Source organism: Mugil cephalus, chromosome 13 (genome assembly GCF_022458985.1).
Source record: "Mugil cephalus isolate CIBA_MC_2020 chromosome 13, CIBA_Mcephalus_1.1, whole genome shotgun sequence".
Lineage (NCBI taxonomy): Eukaryota > Metazoa > Chordata > Actinopteri > Mugiliformes > Mugilidae > Mugil > Mugil cephalus.
Window position 1 is genome coordinate 12,863,839 of NC_061782.1, and position 19,509 is coordinate 12,883,347.

Genomic DNA, 19,509 nt, shown 5'->3' on the forward strand with positions numbered 1-19,509 from the left:
ACTGAAACGTAATCAGAGATGGGTGGACAGTTTATCATACTTGTGGGAATTGTAGTTCTAAACGCTGCAAGTTAGCTGTGCTAAGCTACACATACACGCGAGTTTGCCATGTGGCGGATCCTGTGGGAAACGGATGATAGCAACTTTTATACCTCAAGCTAGCGTTTTTGATTGTTGTCAGTCATCATGTCGTTTTGTTTTAACTTCGACCTCCCAGCACAAACAACAAGCCCGGCCGACGCGGACGGAAATGGATTGCAAAACAGAAAGAAAGACAACAAGACTATATCTGTGAGTAGCGTTAGCTCAGTAATAAAGCAGTACTCAGAAGCTGCCAGGTAACAACTCATGACAGATTCCTTCTGCTTGTTGGAACAGAAGCATTGCATACCTGGCCATTATAACAAGAAATATCCAAATACCGCAGATAATGTCAGAATACAATAGAATAGAAAAACAAAGAGTGCAGAGCAATAAAAAAAATATAACGCATAAATAATTGCACACAAAAGATTCAAGAGTCTTTATTATCATTATGAGAACATAACGAAATTTTACAGAGACCCCGGTTTAAAGGCACACCATAAATACGCAGACATTTATATAACTAGAATAGAAAAAAAACACCCTTAAAGTAAGTGTATTATTCAGCTTGAAAGTAGTCCAAAAAAATAAATAAATAAATAAATAAAGTCTACCAGCTTATGTTCTTATTTGCTTTCAAATTTTGTTATTAGTGTTTGTGTACATTTTGCGTATAAACTGTACTGTACTGTCTGGTGCTTAGAGTTTAAAACATTTCATGAGGAGAAAACTTAATCTCTAAACTTTTAATGAAACAATTTTAAGATGGTTTCTGTTTTGTTTTTTTGTTTTTCAGTTGACATAATTAAATGTTGTATTTAAACTTTAAACTACTTGTGAATAATTTATCCTCTTCAAGTATTTCACTTTGTCCTTAAATCACAGGGTGAAAATGGCATTCATTTTAATATTTACACTCACTCCACGGTTCATTAGGTACACCAATGAAAATACATAACATATTCTAATATAAGAGTCCTGCACGAAATCCCCCTACATGACTGTTCTAAATTAAGTTTATTTGAAACGGTGTAAGAATTGCAGTAAATGAACTGTCTGATAAATTTGTTGGACGTAGTTTGTAGTACTGAACTGAATTAAACACAAAGGTTATTTAACCCTCAGGAGTTGCCAAAATATTAGAAACATGTGTCGGTACATCACAATAAAATTCATTAGTGCTATAAACCATCCCTGTTATTTCAAACAAATGCTGAATAGCATAACCTTCATGAAGCGTTGGTGCAACACTGTTATTAGAATGAATTTGGTTTCACTGGTGTGTAATTAAGTGAGTGTATGTAGCTATAAAACTTTTGTAATAGTTACAGGGAAAGTAAAAATAGAATTCCTTGTTGCTGATGCACATACCTTTTTATTTGTTAAATGAATCATTTCCACTGTGTGAGCCATTTTAACATGGCTGATAAACCACAAAAGGTCTTCTGACAGGCAGTCACTAGAGAGCGTGGGTTTGTAATCTCCTTGTTTATGAGATTTGGCGTCACAGTATGGAAGACCTGTCTTTGAAAAGTCATAGTGGAAAAAGCATCAGTTCATTCTGACTGTAAACTGTGTGAATTATCATTGTTATGTCTGATACTAACATTTTGAGGTGTTCAACAACCTCACCACACCTTCAGCTTTACTGTTGTGTTCATGTAGGTGACAACGTCAACAACCTAACCTACCCCTCGACACATGACATTTCCAGTGGTTTAGTCACACAGTGAATCACATGGGTCATAGTCTCATGTTTAATTTCATCAACGGTCAACAAGTATTCCAGTTAGTGTTCATAGAAAAGAAATGCATGAAGTTAGTCAGTAATATACAATAAGTAATGTATGTCAAAACACATCAGGCATTTCGACGCTCCACTTATACCCCCGCCTATAAATCACATTCTCCACACGTAAGGGAACATTTGTTTGGTACAAACCGCAGCAAAAGTCATAACATCATTTTTATATTATTTTCAGTGGAAAAGAAATTTCGAAACCACCATTCACACTACAATTATGACTCAAACCTCGACTGTAATATGTCAAATTAATCCCAGTATGATTTTACATAATCCGCTTTAGTAGGCAGCTTGGAGCACTGTAAAACAATTAACATGAAATCAAACACCCGTTTTATTTATTTCATTTGTGTTAAAGGTGTTTTCACAGCCAGATCATACAGAACCGTGTTAACGGAAGCTATAATTTATTCATTTTCAAGCCTCAGATAACCGTGTTGCGACATCACTAGGAGAGCCATGTATCTGGAAGAGCCTCGTAATACAGAAGTTACATTTCAGTATATTGCAATACTCTTGGTGACATATTAGAGCGGCATTCGCCTTTCGAGCAGTCCCAGTAATACCCAGAAATTATAGCACTTTCATTTGAAGGAATAAGGAATCAATATTTCCCTCTGTCAGTAAAAAATAAATAAATGAAAGGGCTCGCTGGATTCTTTGCATTGCATTTGTTTTTTCAGCTGAACGAGTTGTGTCACTCCTAATCAACGGTAGTTATACTGGTTTATAAGATTTAACAGTAAATTATGATTATAAAGTAAGTTAGTTACATGAATAATCCACAGTTTACTTGGAGACTTAGACTTTATTCATCCAAAAGGGAAATTGCTTGGTTACAAAGAAGAACAAGAATAAAATGAGAATGAAATAAGAAAAAAATGTACAAGAGATACAGACAGAAGTACATACATATTATATATTATATACATAGGAAGGATTAATAAGGTGCAGTAATGTGCTTTAACATTAATAACTTGGAGTTATACAACTGGATTGAGAATGGGGTAAAGTCCTGTAAAAAAAAAAATCAAATTTTCCTCAATCCGTGATCAACCTGAAACACATGTAGCCATTTGCCCCCCAGCAATAAAGAACATTCACATTGAGCCATTGTTATCATATGTAGCTGCGTGAGCGCTTTTATGCTCTAACCATGTATACTGCTTTGTGTTTTGCAGACTGGCAATAATACCAAGCCAGCAGAGCCAGTAAAAGAAGCAAAAGAGCACCATCCGCCATCCAGCCCACACCTCCAAGTCGTGGATGCCGTCTTTGAAACAGTTACCGTCGGGGCTCTTCCTCCTCTGCGCTTCCTCAACGAGACCGTTTTTGAGAAGACCGCCTCTGACAGAGAGGACGGCGAGAACATTCTTTTGCGCACGGCTGAGCAGAGGTCTGACCTCATCTCTGGCGTGTACGAGGGAGGGCTGAAGGTGTGGGAGTGCACTTACGACCTACTGGAGCTGATTGAGAGAGACGGAGAGACCTTCGGGGGGAAGTCGGTTTTGGATTTGGGTTGCGGTGCAGGGCTGTTGGGAATTTTGGCCCTGAAGAGGGGAGCCAGGCAGGTCCACTTCCAAGATTATAACAGCACAGTCATTGAACAGCTCACGGTGCCAAATGTAATGCTAAACTGCCAAGAGGATGATGAAGTAGACAGTGACGATGACAAAGAAGGGAGGGGAAAGGAAAAAACACAGCAGCAAGACGTTTCTAGAAGAAAGAATGTGAAAGAGGATGTTGAGGATAGTAATCCACCTCCTAAGAAAAGCGCTGTAGACACATCCCAGAAACCGTTACTAACCAAGTGTCATTTCTACTCTGGTGACTGGAGCACGTTTCTCGCTTTGGTCCTAAAAACGGAACCGCCACCCAAATACGATGTTATATTCACATCGGAGACTATTTACAACACTTCGTACTACCCAGTGCTACACGAAACCCTCCACAAACTGCTGGCACCGGATGGACTGGTCTACCTCGCCACCAAATCCCACTACTTCGGCGTGGGCGGTGGGCTACATCTGTTTGAGATGTTTGTGGAGCAGAGGGGAGTTTTCTATGTGGATCACCTGTGGGACGGGGACGAAGGACTTCAGAGACACGTAGTAGTTCTGCGTCTTAAGAAGTCAAAGGACACTTGACAGAGAACCGTCAGGGACACACATGATCTGTTAAAACCGAAGACCGATTGATGAATTTAATGGAGATAAAAATGTTCGGATTGTATTTTAGTGTGTTACACAGAGCTTGTGATTCTGTGTGTTAAAGCTACACGGGTTAAATATGGAAAAGCTGTAATAAATTTAAAAAAAAATAAAAAATAAAGCTGCCTCATCTCCTCTTTGCACTTTGGTTACGTATACCCTCTTTCACTTCCTATATAGTAATTTGAATATGTCTGCCAGTAACCGAAGTGCAGTTGAAAGAGGCTGTTACAGGTCTTTAGATGCATGGGGAGGAAAGAAAGGAAATGGGCTCAGTGACCTTTGCGAGTGATTTCCCCAGTGTTCAAACACCAGCATGAAAGCCAGGCTTGTTTCTGAAGTCCAGCACAAAATGTCAATTGCAACTTATCCCACCAGCCCAAGGATGTAGTTTGAAAGTGGATTCTAGAGTCACTGCACATCAATGGTGGGACTCTGTGGGGTCTCTGTACCTGTTCATTTGACTAAAATTCACAGCAGAGCCTGGGTCTGCTCCATTGCGAAACCTAAAAGTCAGGGCATATTTTATGACTGTATACATCCTGGAAATATCGACACGAGTGTCCAAGTTCAACAGGGGAACTATGCTGTATTTTTCCCCAACACAATGTGGAAACCCCTTTTCATCCAGATCAAGGAAATCCTTTGAATTAAACTACCAGGGGTAGTTTTCTGGGGAAGTGTGTATCCAGTCCAGACTAGTTTCTTGTGTTTGAAAAAAAAAAAAGAAAAGAAAAGAAAAAGGATGAGGAAATCAGAGGGTTTTTTCAGGGCCGTGGGACAATGAAACCGTCAGTGGCTTGTTTAAAAACTGGTTTCTCCCTCACTCTGGTCTATCTGACTAAACGCAATCAGTGTCACGTCCCTGTCATGTTTCATTATGACCTAAAGGCAAACAGAGATATATCAGAAAGGCTTTTGAATCCACCACGCAGATCTTGTCTGAGTGAATGACTCCAGTTAATAATCACATGAAGCGTTCTCCTCCTTAACATGCCCATGACGCAAACGTTGTGCACTGCCCGGCTGATTACCAGTCGTTCTAGGAAACATAATGTCACCAGCTCAAACATGACGGGGCATTTCAACACCCACAGCGTGTGGACAGAATTTCCAGTTGTTAACTATGTCAATATAATGCACTGTTAAATGCTATTTCACTCATTCAGATATGAAATACACCAAACACGGTTTCTGTTTGTATATGCTTGGCCGGCAAACTTCCAATGTGTCCGCTTCGTCATCGTCTCTCATCTCGACAGCTGTTCGTGGCCTGTGGGGGAATTCCTGGTTCCTCGAGTAGACACAGCCTTTCCCCTGCTTACTTTATGGGAACAGGGGGCAGGGCAAGTCAGATGGTTTTCCTCAGAAACTATTATGTGTTGATTCACTGTGAGGGGGCGTGCTGTTCACTCCCACTGCTTCCTTCTTACTGGGAAGTGACTGTCAGGCTTACCGTACAGAGGGAGTGTATGAAAAACAGAGAGGAGGGAGGCTGATGGGTGATGAGAAAGGTATTAGTATTTAAGGTTCTGTCAGACTCTGTGCCTAATCCTTCCTTGGGACGTGAAGAGAGCACACAGGTGAACTGTGGAAGGATGTACATTCATTCAGCGTGGAAAGGCCTCCTGCTGATTTAAAGCTGAAACACGTCTCCCTCGACTGCTGAAGCGCGTTTAAAGATTTACTCGACAAGGACACGGTCCTGGGAAGGTTTTTGTGAGGTGGTTTTACTTTTGATTTATCCAGGATCTGGGGAGGCAATGTTCAGTGGAAATCTACGGTAAGTATATCAATAGAAACTCTCAAGCTAGTCTCTTTTTTTAAAAAAAAAGTGTTATTCGGATATGACTAAACAAACTGTCAAGCTATAAATATTGTGATACATCAATGACATTTTCGAGGTAGAAAGGAGAAAACGGCGCTTACTGAGAAATATTAACTTCCACATTTTCTGAACACAAGCAAATGGGACAGCCTGACAACGCTGCTGTGTAAGCCAACTTGATCTCTGAATGAAGACTGCAAAACTTTATTTCACAGTTGGAGCCCTCTCTCGGGATGTCTGGTAATAGGGCGTAGAACCGGTTGTTTCCCGGTCCAACTGCCAGAAAGATATGAGTTTCCTGAACATGTTCAGGTGTGGCCTGCCTTTGAAAGGTCATAGCGTTGTATTGTACCCTAAAAGAATGTTCACTCACAGTGAATAAACCACAGCAACTGAGACACCACAGAGGAATTATCTCACTGCTGCAACTGTCAGTACTGACTCATGGCCCTGGATAATGTGTCTTTTTTTTTTTTTTTTTTTTTTTGCTGTTTTGTTTTAAATAAAGGAAGAGGATGTGTAATACAGCGCAGGTTGGTTAATATCAAACTTACTTTAGGGTTCAAAGATACATGACCAACTGTGTGTTACTAATCACACTGTCCCAAAGTTCTTTTCCTGGGAGTGTGCAGCTATAACCGGTGAGTCATTTCATGCCTTGACCAGAGCACTATCACTATGATCTAATTCAGCTTACATCAGCCCAGTGGACGGACTTTCATTTCGCTGGTTGTAAGGCTTTACCATTAAATATGTGTAAAGGTGTTTGGATCACTCGGATGAACGTTGAACTCTACATAAACTCGGTCAAACCACGGGATTGGAGCCGGTCAATTATAGCTGCTTTTTGGAGGTTTGTTTCTCACTTTTCTTTTTAAATTAAACAGCTAAGGTGTTTTAATCAAATTGTTACCCTTTAGTTTATCACAAATAGAAATAGAAACTATGATATATCGCCGTATAGAAAACACTTTAGTCACCACTCTTGATGGCCTCTTGCTCAATCTTACAATGGTAGAAGTACGTTATCATCAAATCATCACCCTGGTTTTCTTGAGAAATGGGGATGGGTGACTAATCGGCGACGTGCTGCTCAAGTATCTTCAACCCACTTCGCTTTTTGTTAGTTATAGTTATAGTCAATAGTTAACTTCTATATTTCACTGATTTGAGGAGAGTTTTTTCGTTAACATATAAGTAGTGGTTTGAGCTGTACCCATTGACCCGCTAATGACGAAGAATTAGCTGTGTCAAACGATTCAGCCATTCGGGGACCAAGTGACTTCGAAAACCAGATACTGACGAGTGCTCTACTATGAGAACTGAATTCCATAGATGGTGGACATCTTCTGGTGTCATCTATGGGCTCAGTTCTTTTGGCATGGTACTAGTTTTTCAACCGTCTTTCAGCAAGAGTGGGAAATTAGTAATACTAAGTTGTCTCACTATACATTACTTTTGTTTGAATGTTTGTATGTACTTTATGGTTTTGATGTTGATATCTTTCAAATAAAATGCATGAAACTGTTTTTTTTCTCTGTAATTTATTGATTTAATTTAATTAGATTTTTACACAAGTCACAATAAAGGAACTACTGATATATATATATATATAAATTTAAAAAAAAAAGGTTGTGCTGCCATGCTATACTTACTTATACACACTAAATAATGAGACTTGCTTTCTTCATTAGAATCCGTCTGAATCTGATCGAATTTACAAACGTAAATCCAATAAGATCGCAGACAAACCATTATGTCTTTTTTTTTACATACAGACAATGTAAGGTTCACAAATCAGCAGCCCTAGTGTTGCCTTGTGGGCATAAATTAATTGAATTTGAAGTGTAACGAACAAGTCACATTAGCTCATGATTAAACCTAAACCAAACAACAATTCACGCCCAGAGAGATAGAGAGAATACAACTCAGTCCATAAGAATACACCAGCAGCCAGTAAAGGTAAATCAGACAGGACACAAGACAGCATTAACATGAAGCCGAGAAGACGTCATAACCTACTAAAGTGTTACATACAAAACAGTACAAAGAGTTTTTTGAGAGAGGAATATATATATATATATAAGAAAAGAATGTAGCAGAATGTCGGGGGACGATGGAACAAATGAGAAGCGCGTTTCTATTTATTTATACTGAAACTAAATCAAAACCAGTTAATTCGGCAGATGTGAAAGTAATAATACTCTAGTAACTAGTAATACTCATACTTTCCTATACAGAATCATAGCAGTGACACAACCTATAATCTAAGCCGAAACTTTCAAGCTCAAAGTCTGTTAGTTTCGGTTTGAGGAGCGTAAATTCTTTCCCAACAGTTCCCAGATGTGTCTGAAAGTTAAGCCAAAAGCTGTACTTCCTACAAAGGGCGGTCTCAATATACTGTGAAGGCCCCATGACAGGATAGTTCATCACTCCCAACCTCCCACAAGGAAGCTGCGATTCTGGGGATAAAGCCCTCGGGCTCTGTTCCATTCTGGGACTGGTGCCACGGTGTTCAGATTGAAAATTAAATCATAAGAGGACGCCAGGTTTGCCGGATTTGTATTCACATGTATTCATGTGAAATACATCACATTAGAGGGGAAAGTCCACACTGCTGGGTTATATTTTTCACCATCCCCGTTGAGGCATGTGCATATTATGCCGTGATAATAGACACAAAAAAAGGGCCTGCTATTGCACAACTAGTGAGGGACAATAGAAACACTGCTACGCCTCAAAACAAGGTAATATGATAAGAATGTACAGAGGAGATGTGTGTAGAAAGCCCAAGTTAAGATCATTTATGTATGTATATATATTATAATTATGTTAAGACACCATATGTCATTAACATTACTGAATTCTTGTAGTTAGTGTTATGAAATAGATGCCACTGCCACAGTCATCTACTATCAGGGAAGTAATGATAAAAATAAAATACTCAAGTTCATCACCTAAACTTGTTGGTATTATTTATCTTGTGTTGCATTTCTGATAAAGCCTATTTTTATTCCCATAATTATTATTAATTGTTGAACAAACTGCCAAACATTGTCTTTTAAATTCTCTCATGCTAGATACTAGAAATTACTAGCAGTGGAATTTTTCCACTCACTACGCCATGCTGTCTTTCCTGTGATATCTTCTAAGAAATTGTATTTTGCAGACAGTGCATGACTTTAAATGTAAATTAGAGCTACCTTTGGGACCCCAAAACTACAAACCTTTATTTCAATTAACTGTATAATTATTATTTATGCACACTAGAATAGATAGAAAGGCAGAAAGTAACTACATTTATTGGATCATATAATCGATGCATCTCTTGATACGTCACAGCTCAATAACCTTTTCGAAACAAAGCTACTGTTAAAAATGATTCAGATTACAAAAGGTGTAATTAAACAGGCCAGTAACACTGTTAAACTTAGTTTCATCACATCCAAAAGGAGGCCCTGTGTTTTCTGAGTGACAGCACGTGTTGCTGGTACGCATACATTTTTATATACGTTTTAAATGAACTCCTTCACTCCTCACTGGAAAGTTACTTTGAAGATCCATTTGTCCTCCATAGCCATCATTTGCCCCCCTCTTCCCACGAAAAGAAACTTTGAAGTAACAACCCTGAAATCACATCCTCCTGGCGCCCGCCCACTATTTGATTGACAGTGGATATTAGCCAATAACAAGTGACTATGAATTAACAGGAAGCAAACCGTCCACTTTCATTGGCTGCTACAAGCGGTCAGTCAGTGACGTACTACATCCAACCAACCAATGAGTAGATAGCGTTTTGTAGAGGATGAGCAACAGGCTCCTGCTGAGTGTAGCACAACGGCCATCAGATCACCGTTTATGGTTACACTCCATTATTATTGAGAAGTCTTTATGGACTAGTTTAGCCTCTTATTGTTAAACAGGGATTGGGTAGCAAAAAAATAATAACATACAACAAGTTTTTTGTGTTATAGAGTAGCCTGATTTGTTCGAGTCCGTGGCATGGATGAGGTGGGGCCTAACAGTGGTGCTCAAGCCCACGGGCTGGTGGCCGTGTTTCCTCCAGGACTACAGGCTATCTATGGGGAATGTCGGCGGCTTTATCCCGAGCAGGCCAACCCGCTTCAAGTCACGGCCATTGTAAAATACTGGTAGGTAACGAGGTGTACAGGCGCTGGTCTGGCATGTGTGTAGATAAAGAGTTTGTGGTTTGTCGTATGAGTTTATACAGTTAGCCCAGAGGTAGCTTAGCTTCCTAGCTAACGTTAACGTTTCAGCTAATGTAACATCCAGGAGCCACTGCAACTAGCTGTAAGTCAGAGAGTTTTAGCATTTAAATGTGATGAAACGAGTTGAAACACAAACGCATGTTGCTATGTCTTTGTGTAATTATAGCATCTCATGTAAGACCTCACTTGGGTGGGCTAAAGTGTAAACGCGTTGTCCAATGACAACAACTAAACAACAACAATAACTTTTTTTCCCACTCCTGACATTTTTTAATTTAATCTTACAGGTTGGGAGGGCCCGACCCGTTAGACTACATCAGTATGTACAGGAACATGGGCTGTCCAGCTCAGGATGTCCAGGAGCACTGGCACTACGTTAGCTTTGGATTGAGTGACCTGTATGGGGATAATCGAGTTCATGAGTAAGTACACTTAAGTCACTACCTGACTCCATCACCAACAGTCTGAAAGGGCGGACAAAGAGCCCGTCTACTTTCCATTTTATTATTTTTAGATTGGGAACAATTTAAAAAAACATTACATATAATCAAATATTTGCTCTCACCGGGATCCCTTTCAGAGTGGCCCACCTACTGAACTTAATGACCTTCTGTTATTTGACTGTTTTTTGATCTTTGCAAGCTGTGATTGTTCACAGCCCTCATACATAGAAGAACAAAAAGCACAATTGCTGATGTTTTGTTTATTCAGTTTCTCACTGTGTGTGTGTGTGTGTGTGTGTCAGATTTACAGGGGCAGACGGACCTAGTGGGTTTGGCTTTGAGCTCACATTCAGACTCAAAAGAGAGGTGGGGGAGACGGCACCTCCAACATGGCCAGCTGAACTCATGCAGGGCTTGGCTCGCTATGTGTTCCAGTCCGGTAAGAGCACAAAGCAACGTGTATTCATGTATGTATGGAGTGAGCTCCTGGTGAAACACCTTCAGATTACGTATTTAGGACTTGCCAAAGCAAGTCGTTGATTCTCGTGGTTGTGTCAATTAACACATAGTTATATTACAAATGTAACTCTTTCTCTGTCGACTGTTTTTGCAGAAAAGTTGATGGAAATCTCCTCATTATATGTTTTATGGGCTCCTACTACAGGAAGTTTTGGTACTGTCATGAAAACCTATGGAGAAGTTTTGTCTGTACCTTGCTCTTGAGATTATCTGGTGACTGGGGATTTACATACTTACTCCTAAATCTCCACTCTGGGGCCACTCTGATTAACATCAAACATGTCTATATGAATAGGGAGCAACTGACGTTAAACATTCAAGCCCCTCAGGCTAACATAAACCACCATACTACTGTTACTGCAGATTTAAAGACTATACTTGGTAGTATCAAAAAATATTAGGACCACGGTTAAAATCTATCCTCCAGTTCTTGCTGAATTCCACACTTGCTTTGCCATCTGCCTTTTTTCTCACTCCAGAGTATGACAAAGTTACACCAAGTTGTAACACCACTGTTTCCATTTTGTTTACATCTCTTTCCCTGTGAGATCACTCGAGGGGGTGCATGCAGTGCCGATCTGATAAGATAATCTAAATAATATCTTGGATTGTGTGTTGCCCCGTGTTTGGAATTGACCGGTTGAATATCTGTAAAGTTTCTCCTTAAGTGTGTGATGCAACCTCATTTCAAAACTCCAGTTTTCTGAGCTCAGAATTAGACATTTTCAAGGCAGAATTAATCAAAACGACTTTAAGGAAGCCCCACTGTCAGAGTAGGAGTAGTGATTTGTGATGTCGCTTAGTTACGGTTTGTTAGAAGTCTAGTAAATGATTTATCTGCATACGATTTGATGGAACAACTCTCCTTAGACTGTGGTTGAATGAGAAGAATGTGCTCTTTGTGAAGGTAACTTTCAGTTCCAGTGAATGTAAACATGGCTTAATAGAATAGTCTGCTTTGTTCATCAGTTTGGGGTTTAGGACACATCATTTGTGTTTGCCTGAGCACTGCTTATTAACAAGAAGGCTATTTTTCCTTTCCAGCTCTTGTTGGATTGTTTTGATGAATGTCAAACAAGACCATTTTTTGCAGTATGAAAATATACTTGTCATATAACAGTTGTACACAGTGTTAGGCTCTTTAAATCCCCCAGTGTTGTATGTTGTGTGTGCGGCTGACAAGGGAGGGGGGCACGCAAAAAATAAAACCAGTGAGAAGGAGAAGATGATTATTCACTGCGAGCTCTCCTCTCCACCCAGCCCTACTGTGCTTTCCAGCTGGGGTCAATTTGCGTGTGGGTGGGCTGGCCCCTGACTAAATGAATGCTGATTCCTGGCCATCTTCTCCTACAGTGAATGTGAACTGCGTGCATTCTACCTCCCAAGCAGATGGATTTACTTTCACGGAAGTTTAGTTTCCCTGCTTTTTTTTTTTTTTTTTTTTAGATTTCCTGCTTTTTATTCCTAAAGTTTTTCTCTCTCTCTGTCACTTCACGTTCTTACTGATGTGTGTCACCTTTTCTTCTCTGCCACGTTAACTTTCCTTCAGTTTTTCTGTTTGTTCAAACAATGAAAAGTGAGAAAGTAGGACGGTTTCCCGCTGGTGGCTGAACGTACACACCCAAATGCAGTTGACGAACACTGATGATAGAGTGTTCATTCTAGACCACTTAACACAGCATGTTTTATTGTACTTTAAAAACCATTATCATCTCTGTTGTTTTTTTTTTTTTTTTTTCCCTCTCCTTTCCAGAAAACACATTTTGTAGCGGGGACCACGTGTCATGGCACAGTCCACTGGACAACAGTGAATCTCGTATCCAGCACATGTTGCTAACAGAAGACCCGCAGATGCTACCGGTTCAAACTCCGTTCGGCACACTGAGCTTTCTCCAGGTGAGGTCAAATATTCATAGTCGCACATACACATCTTTTGGAAACTTTTCTCCCTCGACTATGTTTTTGTAGACATATTGGAGACCTTAACCATGAGAGATGACAATGACAGTAGCCCAGGTGCTTAATATCAATGGCAGGACAAAGCAAGACACGGACATTAATAGAGGTACTGAGACATTCCCAGTAGTTTGCCTAAAAACCAATAGAGTTAGAGTTTACACAACTGGGAGACTTTGCTCTTGTTGTAATTGTGTATATATATATATATATAAGTAAGCGCAAGAATCATCGCTGTGAAAGTAGTTAGACAATGGAGACTGCCGTATCATGATATGCATTTTCTCTTATAGATTGTGGGTGTATGTACAGAGGAGCTGCAGGCGGCCCAACAGTGGAACGGCCAAGGAATCCTGGAGCTGATGCGCGGAATCCGAGTGTGAGTACAACTGTGTAACAGATGGCCTTTTAGGATCTTATGTGTGGCCATTTTAAGTTTCATGTTGTTGCCTGTAGCTCGTTACGTACTCCGTGAGAAGTTTGTTCACACAGCCCTCGTCGGAGAGTTCTTTGAGGTTGTTCTCAAAACATCCACTGGGCGGAACTCAAGATAATCATGATCATGATGATGAATCATGATAATAAATGCGAGTCTGATGTGTGACAGCTATGATTTAAATTAGTAGTGAACTGGATTTTGTGTGAATAAAAAATAAGTTAATTTTCTTTGGATACCCATAAAGCCTTTTTACTGTGATCAGTTAAGTAATACAAACCAGATGTACAATGTTTGTATGGTTGAAGCTTACGTTCAGGAATCAGAATTAGTCTTTTCAAGTATTAATGTTATCTTCAATTACTCAGTCACTGGGCTGAGTTTTTGTGTCGAGTCCAGTTTACACTGGCAAATTGTTGGCAGCCAGAGAAGTGTGCAGCTACTTGTTCATTTATTAACGTTGTGTGTTAAACTTGAAGTTAACGCTAATGTGTGTCCTGTGTGCAGAGCTGGAGGCCCCTGGCTGATCACAGACATGAGGAGAGGGGAGACCATCTTTGACATCGATCCTCACCTACAAGTAAGGCTTTATTAAATACTGCACAGTTAGCTCAGCACACTGTACTGTTTTCATCCACAATCACAAGTGGAAACGGGTCCGTTATTTGCCCTAAATATTAGAAGCACACTCATCCTCACAACGTTACTTAGTGAAGGTTGTACAGGTTTCGCTTGTTTTAGAAAATGTTTTATGGGGACTAGTGTTAATGATTGCGTATATGTCTTGCTCATCTAAGCAGGACAGAGTGGACCAAGGCATTGAGACAGAGGGCTCTAACCTGAGCGGGGTCAGCGCCAAGTGTGTGTGGGATGATCTGAGTCGACCGCCAGAGGACGAGGAGGACAGTCGTTCCATTTGCATAGGATCGCAGCCACGCAGGCTCTCAGACAAAGGCATGCCAACTCCCAAAGGAGCAAAAAGAGTCAATCAGATCCCAAAAAATTTAAAATGTCTCTGTTTTCATGAAGTAATTGTTTGCTCGTCTTTGTGCATTTGTTAACAGACACGGAGCAGATAAGGGAGACCCTGAGGAAAGGACTGGAGTTTAACAGCAAGGCAGCGCTACCACCTATCAGCAGCCAGAGACAGGGGCACGAGAGGCCTCAGTGAGTGTTCCTCCTACGCACACGCTAGCATGGGTTCAGGGGCCACACCAGGACAACTCCTCCACCGAGTGCAGTGACTCACGTTCGCACTGGCTCCTCAACTGATATCTCTATTGTTTCTTAGCTACCAGCATATTATGGTTACTCGGTTGTTACTTTTCTGTGGAATTTGTTACGTCTTCTGCAGAGTCAGGTAACAGTCAGAGCAGGAGTTGCGCAATCTGCGTATGTGCATTCCCGTTTTCCGAGGCCAGGGAGCTGTCATTTCCTTAACGGCAGCTGTTTTTAATGGCATCCTTTCTTTTGTTTGTCTGTTTTCTCAGAAGCCGGAAGGACAGTTTGGAGAGCGAGAGCTCGGCCGCCATTGTTCCTCACGAGCTTGTTCGAACGCGGCAGCTGGAAAGCGTCCATCTGAAATTCAACCAAGAGTCAGGCACGCTGCTGCCCCTCTGCCTGCGGTACTCTACCATTTCCTCTCAGTACTATGCCCATATATGAAATGTATCTTTTTTTAGGAATGTTTGTGAGACAGGGAGATAAGAGTAGTCCAAACATTTATATTGAAGACATGGCAGAATGTCTTAAGAAAAACACAGATGACACCAGTTTCTCAGACATGGAACGGGGACTGTCTGTGGGTAACCCCCCAAGCTCTGGTTGAGCCTCTGCCCACGGGGACGTTCACGCCACTTCAAAGTCAGAGGAAAATGACGATAGCCAGTTCTTACTGTGTTCTATTTAAAGTTAATGGGTAAACTTGAGATGAATATCATAAGGTAGATTTAGTTTCAGAAAGCAGTTTACGTTGATGTTGGATAAACACTTATCTGCCACAACATTAAAACTGATGTAATGTTCTTTTGGGAAACCTAGCTGCTGGCATTTATATGGATGTTGCTTTGAGCTTGCGCAGACTAAGCTGATCCCCATGGCAACAGCAAGGGGGTGTTCCTTGCATCCTGGTAACATCTTTTCCCCAGCTAAGAGACGCACTTGTACTTGCCACACAAGACAGAACCTGATGGAACAGACCAGGCCATTGCTCAGTGGTCCCCTCTAATGCTCACATGTCCTTTGTAGACACTTTAGGTGGTGAACAGGGGTCAGCACCCTGACAGGTCCCCACAGGCTGCACTTTGGGAGTCATCTAGACATCTAATTTTGCCCATTTCATAGTCGTTCAAATCCTTAAACGTGCCTATTTATTCACCGTCTAATAATCAACCTTATGGATAAATGTTGCAGCCTAATATATCCCACTTACAGTAAGATAATAAGTCTCATTCACTTCACTTGTGATTATGATGGAAGATGATTTAGTAGGACCCAAGACCAAGACATTTTGAACTACACGTGATTGTCCAACATGATAAATCCAACAGTAAAGTCGTCTTCATTCCGTATTGACTTAACACACGGCAATGTATGTAGGACATCCACAGCCTCGGAAAGGAACATGATCTGCCTTCTGTGAAAAGCAAAAATAACCCATGTACTGACACAAGGAGACAGTTATTGCATTACATGCTCTGGTGACAAAACAAATGGCAAAGCTGCACTGTGACGCAGCAGTTTGGATGATCGCAACATTTGGGTTTTGGCTTTCTTTGAAATACACACCTGGGCCTGGATATCGGTTCACAAAATACGATCTAAGACATTACTATCAACTCTATCTGGTGATGGCTACTTGGCACGGGCAGGCCAATGAACCTGTTTGTCTTTCATTTTTAAACTTAATTGGTTTGTTGAGAGAAGCTTTTGTGTGACATGTTGAAATGTGGGAACAACGTGTAAAGACTGGTATGAAAGTGTGGTTATATAAAATGTTTCCTGCAAAACATATAAGTCAGTCATATTTGAACGCTTTCAGATAACAAAAAGCCATTAGTTAGCACATTGTTTTTTTTATTGATATTGAAACAGTAAGTCAAAACATGAGTTAGGCACTTATGCTATTAGGCTAACGATATTTCTGCCTTAATATATTGTTTTGAATTCGAATCATTTAATTACCCATCTTTTTCTTGGTAGATGTCTCTGTTCTGTAGCATCAAGCCACTGTGTGTGAGATGCAGATGCAAATATCTGTTTTGTTTTTTTTTTTACTTTATTTATTACAAAACATGTTTTTTCCAAATCTGTGCGACCCATGGAGACAATTTTGTTAATAATCTAATTTGCTCAAAGTTTCCAGTGAGTCCAGTCTGATGTATAAATGTGAACTTTTAAAAGCTGGCTAGAAAATTTCACCAAAAAAAAAAAAGATCAAACGATAAATCGCTTCTGTACATGTAATTAAACTTACTTTTTATCTTTTGCAGGGGCCGACTGCTTCATGGGAGACACTTCACTTATAAAAGTATCAACGGAGACACAGCCATTACATTTGTGTCCACGGGAGTTGAAGGAGCGTTTGCTACTGAAGAGCACCCGTACGCAGCCCACGGCCCCTGGCTTCAGGTACACGCACACACACACACACACACACACACACTCTTTAGATTTTCATGTTGTCTGTTTATATTTAACACATTTATCTGAATCATCCTCTGTCTCTGTGCAGATATTATTGACTGAAGAGTTTGTGGAGCAAATGCTTGGGGATTTACAGGAACTGAACACTCGTGAGGAGGCAAGTATAGATGCCTTTGTTTCCACTTTTACTTTTAGTTTGATCTTGTTCAATTGCCCGCCTGTTTTACCTTGTGCGTCCTTTCTCTTTGCATAGACAAAGTTACCAAAGGAGTACAGTTGGCCAGAAAAGAAGCTGAAGATCTCCGTGTTACCAGACTCTGTGTTTGACAATCCCCTGCAATGAGACGAAGAAATGGTTACATGCCAAATAAAAACACCCGCAGACACACACTTCCAGAGTGGGCCATCGAGTACAGGAGTCGTCTGAGGACCAACAGTGACCCTGAGCTGTCAGGACATACAGAGACGTCGTTCCCACAGTAGCAGGGCAGAGACTGTTTCACTCCTGAAAACGATCCGAGGACTGATCTAAACATTTCTGTTACTGGATTCTCAGTGTAGCCGCGCTGTTTACAACATCTCTCTGAGGCTCGAATGCTTTTGAAAAATATCAAACCAGCCTGTCCAGATGGTTGAAGTGTTACAACAAGCCTGTAGTGCAAACAGGATGCTCTCATTCCTCCAAAATATTTCCTCACCAGACACAGTCGAGCATGAATCCTGAGATCACCTGACACAGCGTCTCGAGCAATAACTGGGTTGCAGTTCTCAAAAACACTTCTATTTATTCCAGTGGCCTTAGAAAGGGAAGAGAAATCACGAATTGTACCTTTTCTTGTCAGTGTTTTCAGTTACACTAATATGTATAGTATTTACAAATGCTGGACATTTTCTTTCTTATGTGTTTGTGTCACACCAAAGTTTTAACTGTTGCTGCCAGTAGTGTCTGTGTCTCAGATGTTTCTTGATTCAGTAACACTAACCTGAAATGCTGTGAGCTAGATTAACTATCATTCACCGACACTCCTTGGGTATCTGGCAAATGCTGCATGTATATTTGACCTCCACTCCCCTGTGCCAGGAACCCACATATTGAGTAATATTTTTTTATTTTTTTATTTTTTTTTGGTTTACGCAACACGACGCGTGTTTTATTGGTTGTTAAATGGAAGACATAAAGACCGTTGAACATGTTCAAGGACTGGGAAGCACCACATTCAGTGTGCTCTCACGTCGTCTCTCCAGTGATGCGGAAATACAAAAATGTGTTATTCTTCTCATCAGTGGGAGCTGCTTGAAAATGAGTTGGAGTTTAATTCCTCAGTGCCTTGAGCTAAAAAGGACCACATATTTTCCGTTGACTCTCGGCGCTGCCCACAGCTCCCGGACTGTTAAGAGACGTCGCTTTGAATCAACGCTGCTGCGTTCACTGCCTTTTGCTGATGCTGACGTTGCATTCCACTACAAAACAAGAGACAAGACTACTTTTACTACAGCGTCTTCTTACAGAAAAGTACTCGTATATGACATGTGATGGCATATCTTATTTTTGTTTGTCCTTTTTATTCCGAATGACAAACGTAAAGTTTAGATATTGATGACTTTTTTTGTAATTTACTATCTTATTGACTGAACTGGCTGATTGTAATCCCAAGTGCATTAAAGAATGTAGGTATTTACACAAATAAAGCTGGATAACTGATTCAGAAGTGAAGTTATTTTCAAGATTGTGCGTGTATACATTATGCCAAACAGATAAAATGTTCTTATCACATAGAAAGTATAATAATTCATACAGTAAATTTTCTATGAAGTACAGGGGAAAATAATGCACGTATTTATAAACGGCTTATATTCAGTAAACAGAGGGAATATGCTATATTGTGTGTTTAACAAAGACACTGCACATTATCTGCAAACTAATTTGTAAATTATGAAATTGCGCCACTGAATTAAAATCCAATTTTTATTTATTTTATTTTTTTAAATGAAGGTTTATAGTAAATACTGGACACAAGAAGTTCTAATTATTAAAGAGATCTATGCACAGTCATGGATAAATACAGGAAGAGCAAAAATATTTGTGAATAAAAACTAATGACTTTCTAATAGGTGGAAATTGTTATATTCATTTTATTGTTTTTTAATTAGTCTACTGCAAATAGTTGGTGGACCACTAAGGCAAAATAAAAGGGACTGCAAATTTGTTACAAAAACACATGAGAATATTTTTGCACTTTTGTCATGGAAATTTGTAGTGGATCTGCTCCTCTGAATCACCGACTGATGTCAACATTACAATATTTTAAGAGGGTGGTATAATATCACCTTCATAACTTATAAAGTAAAAAAATA

General features: G+C 40.1%; 2 protein-coding genes across 3 annotated transcripts; both read left to right on the forward strand.

Annotated features, from left to right (window-relative positions):
• The first annotated feature begins 40 nt into the window (after positions 1 to 40).
• Positions 41 to 5,016, forward strand: mettl18 (methyltransferase like 18). Its single transcript, XM_047603733.1, has 2 exons — positions 41 to 291; positions 3,070 to 5,016. Exons 1-2 carry the CDS (start codon positions 187 to 189, stop codon positions 4,033 to 4,035), a joined length of 1,071 nt encoding a protein of 356 aa, XP_047459689.1. The 5' UTR covers positions 41 to 186; the 3' UTR covers positions 4,036 to 5,016.
• Positions 5,017 to 9,215: 4,199 nt separating this feature from the next.
• sufu (suppressor of fused homolog (Drosophila)) lies at positions 9,216 to 18,856 on the forward strand. Of its 2 annotated transcripts, none has more exons than XM_047603602.1 (12): positions 9,216 to 10,077; positions 10,443 to 10,577; positions 10,901 to 11,037; positions 12,871 to 13,013; positions 13,367 to 13,452; positions 14,017 to 14,089; positions 14,310 to 14,463; positions 14,574 to 14,676; positions 15,000 to 15,134; positions 17,001 to 17,139; positions 17,243 to 17,311; positions 17,408 to 18,856. In XM_047603602.1, exons 1-12 carry the CDS (start codon positions 9,929 to 9,931, stop codon positions 17,495 to 17,497), a joined length of 1,413 nt encoding a protein of 470 aa, XP_047459558.1. In that variant the 5' UTR covers positions 9,216 to 9,928; the 3' UTR covers positions 17,498 to 18,856. The 2 variants fall into 2 exon arrangements, with proteins under 2 accessions (XP_047459558.1, XP_047459557.1); XM_047603601.1 differs by having other exon boundaries at positions 9,221 to 10,077; positions 14,307 to 14,463.
• Positions 18,857 to 19,509: the final 653 nt, after the last annotated feature.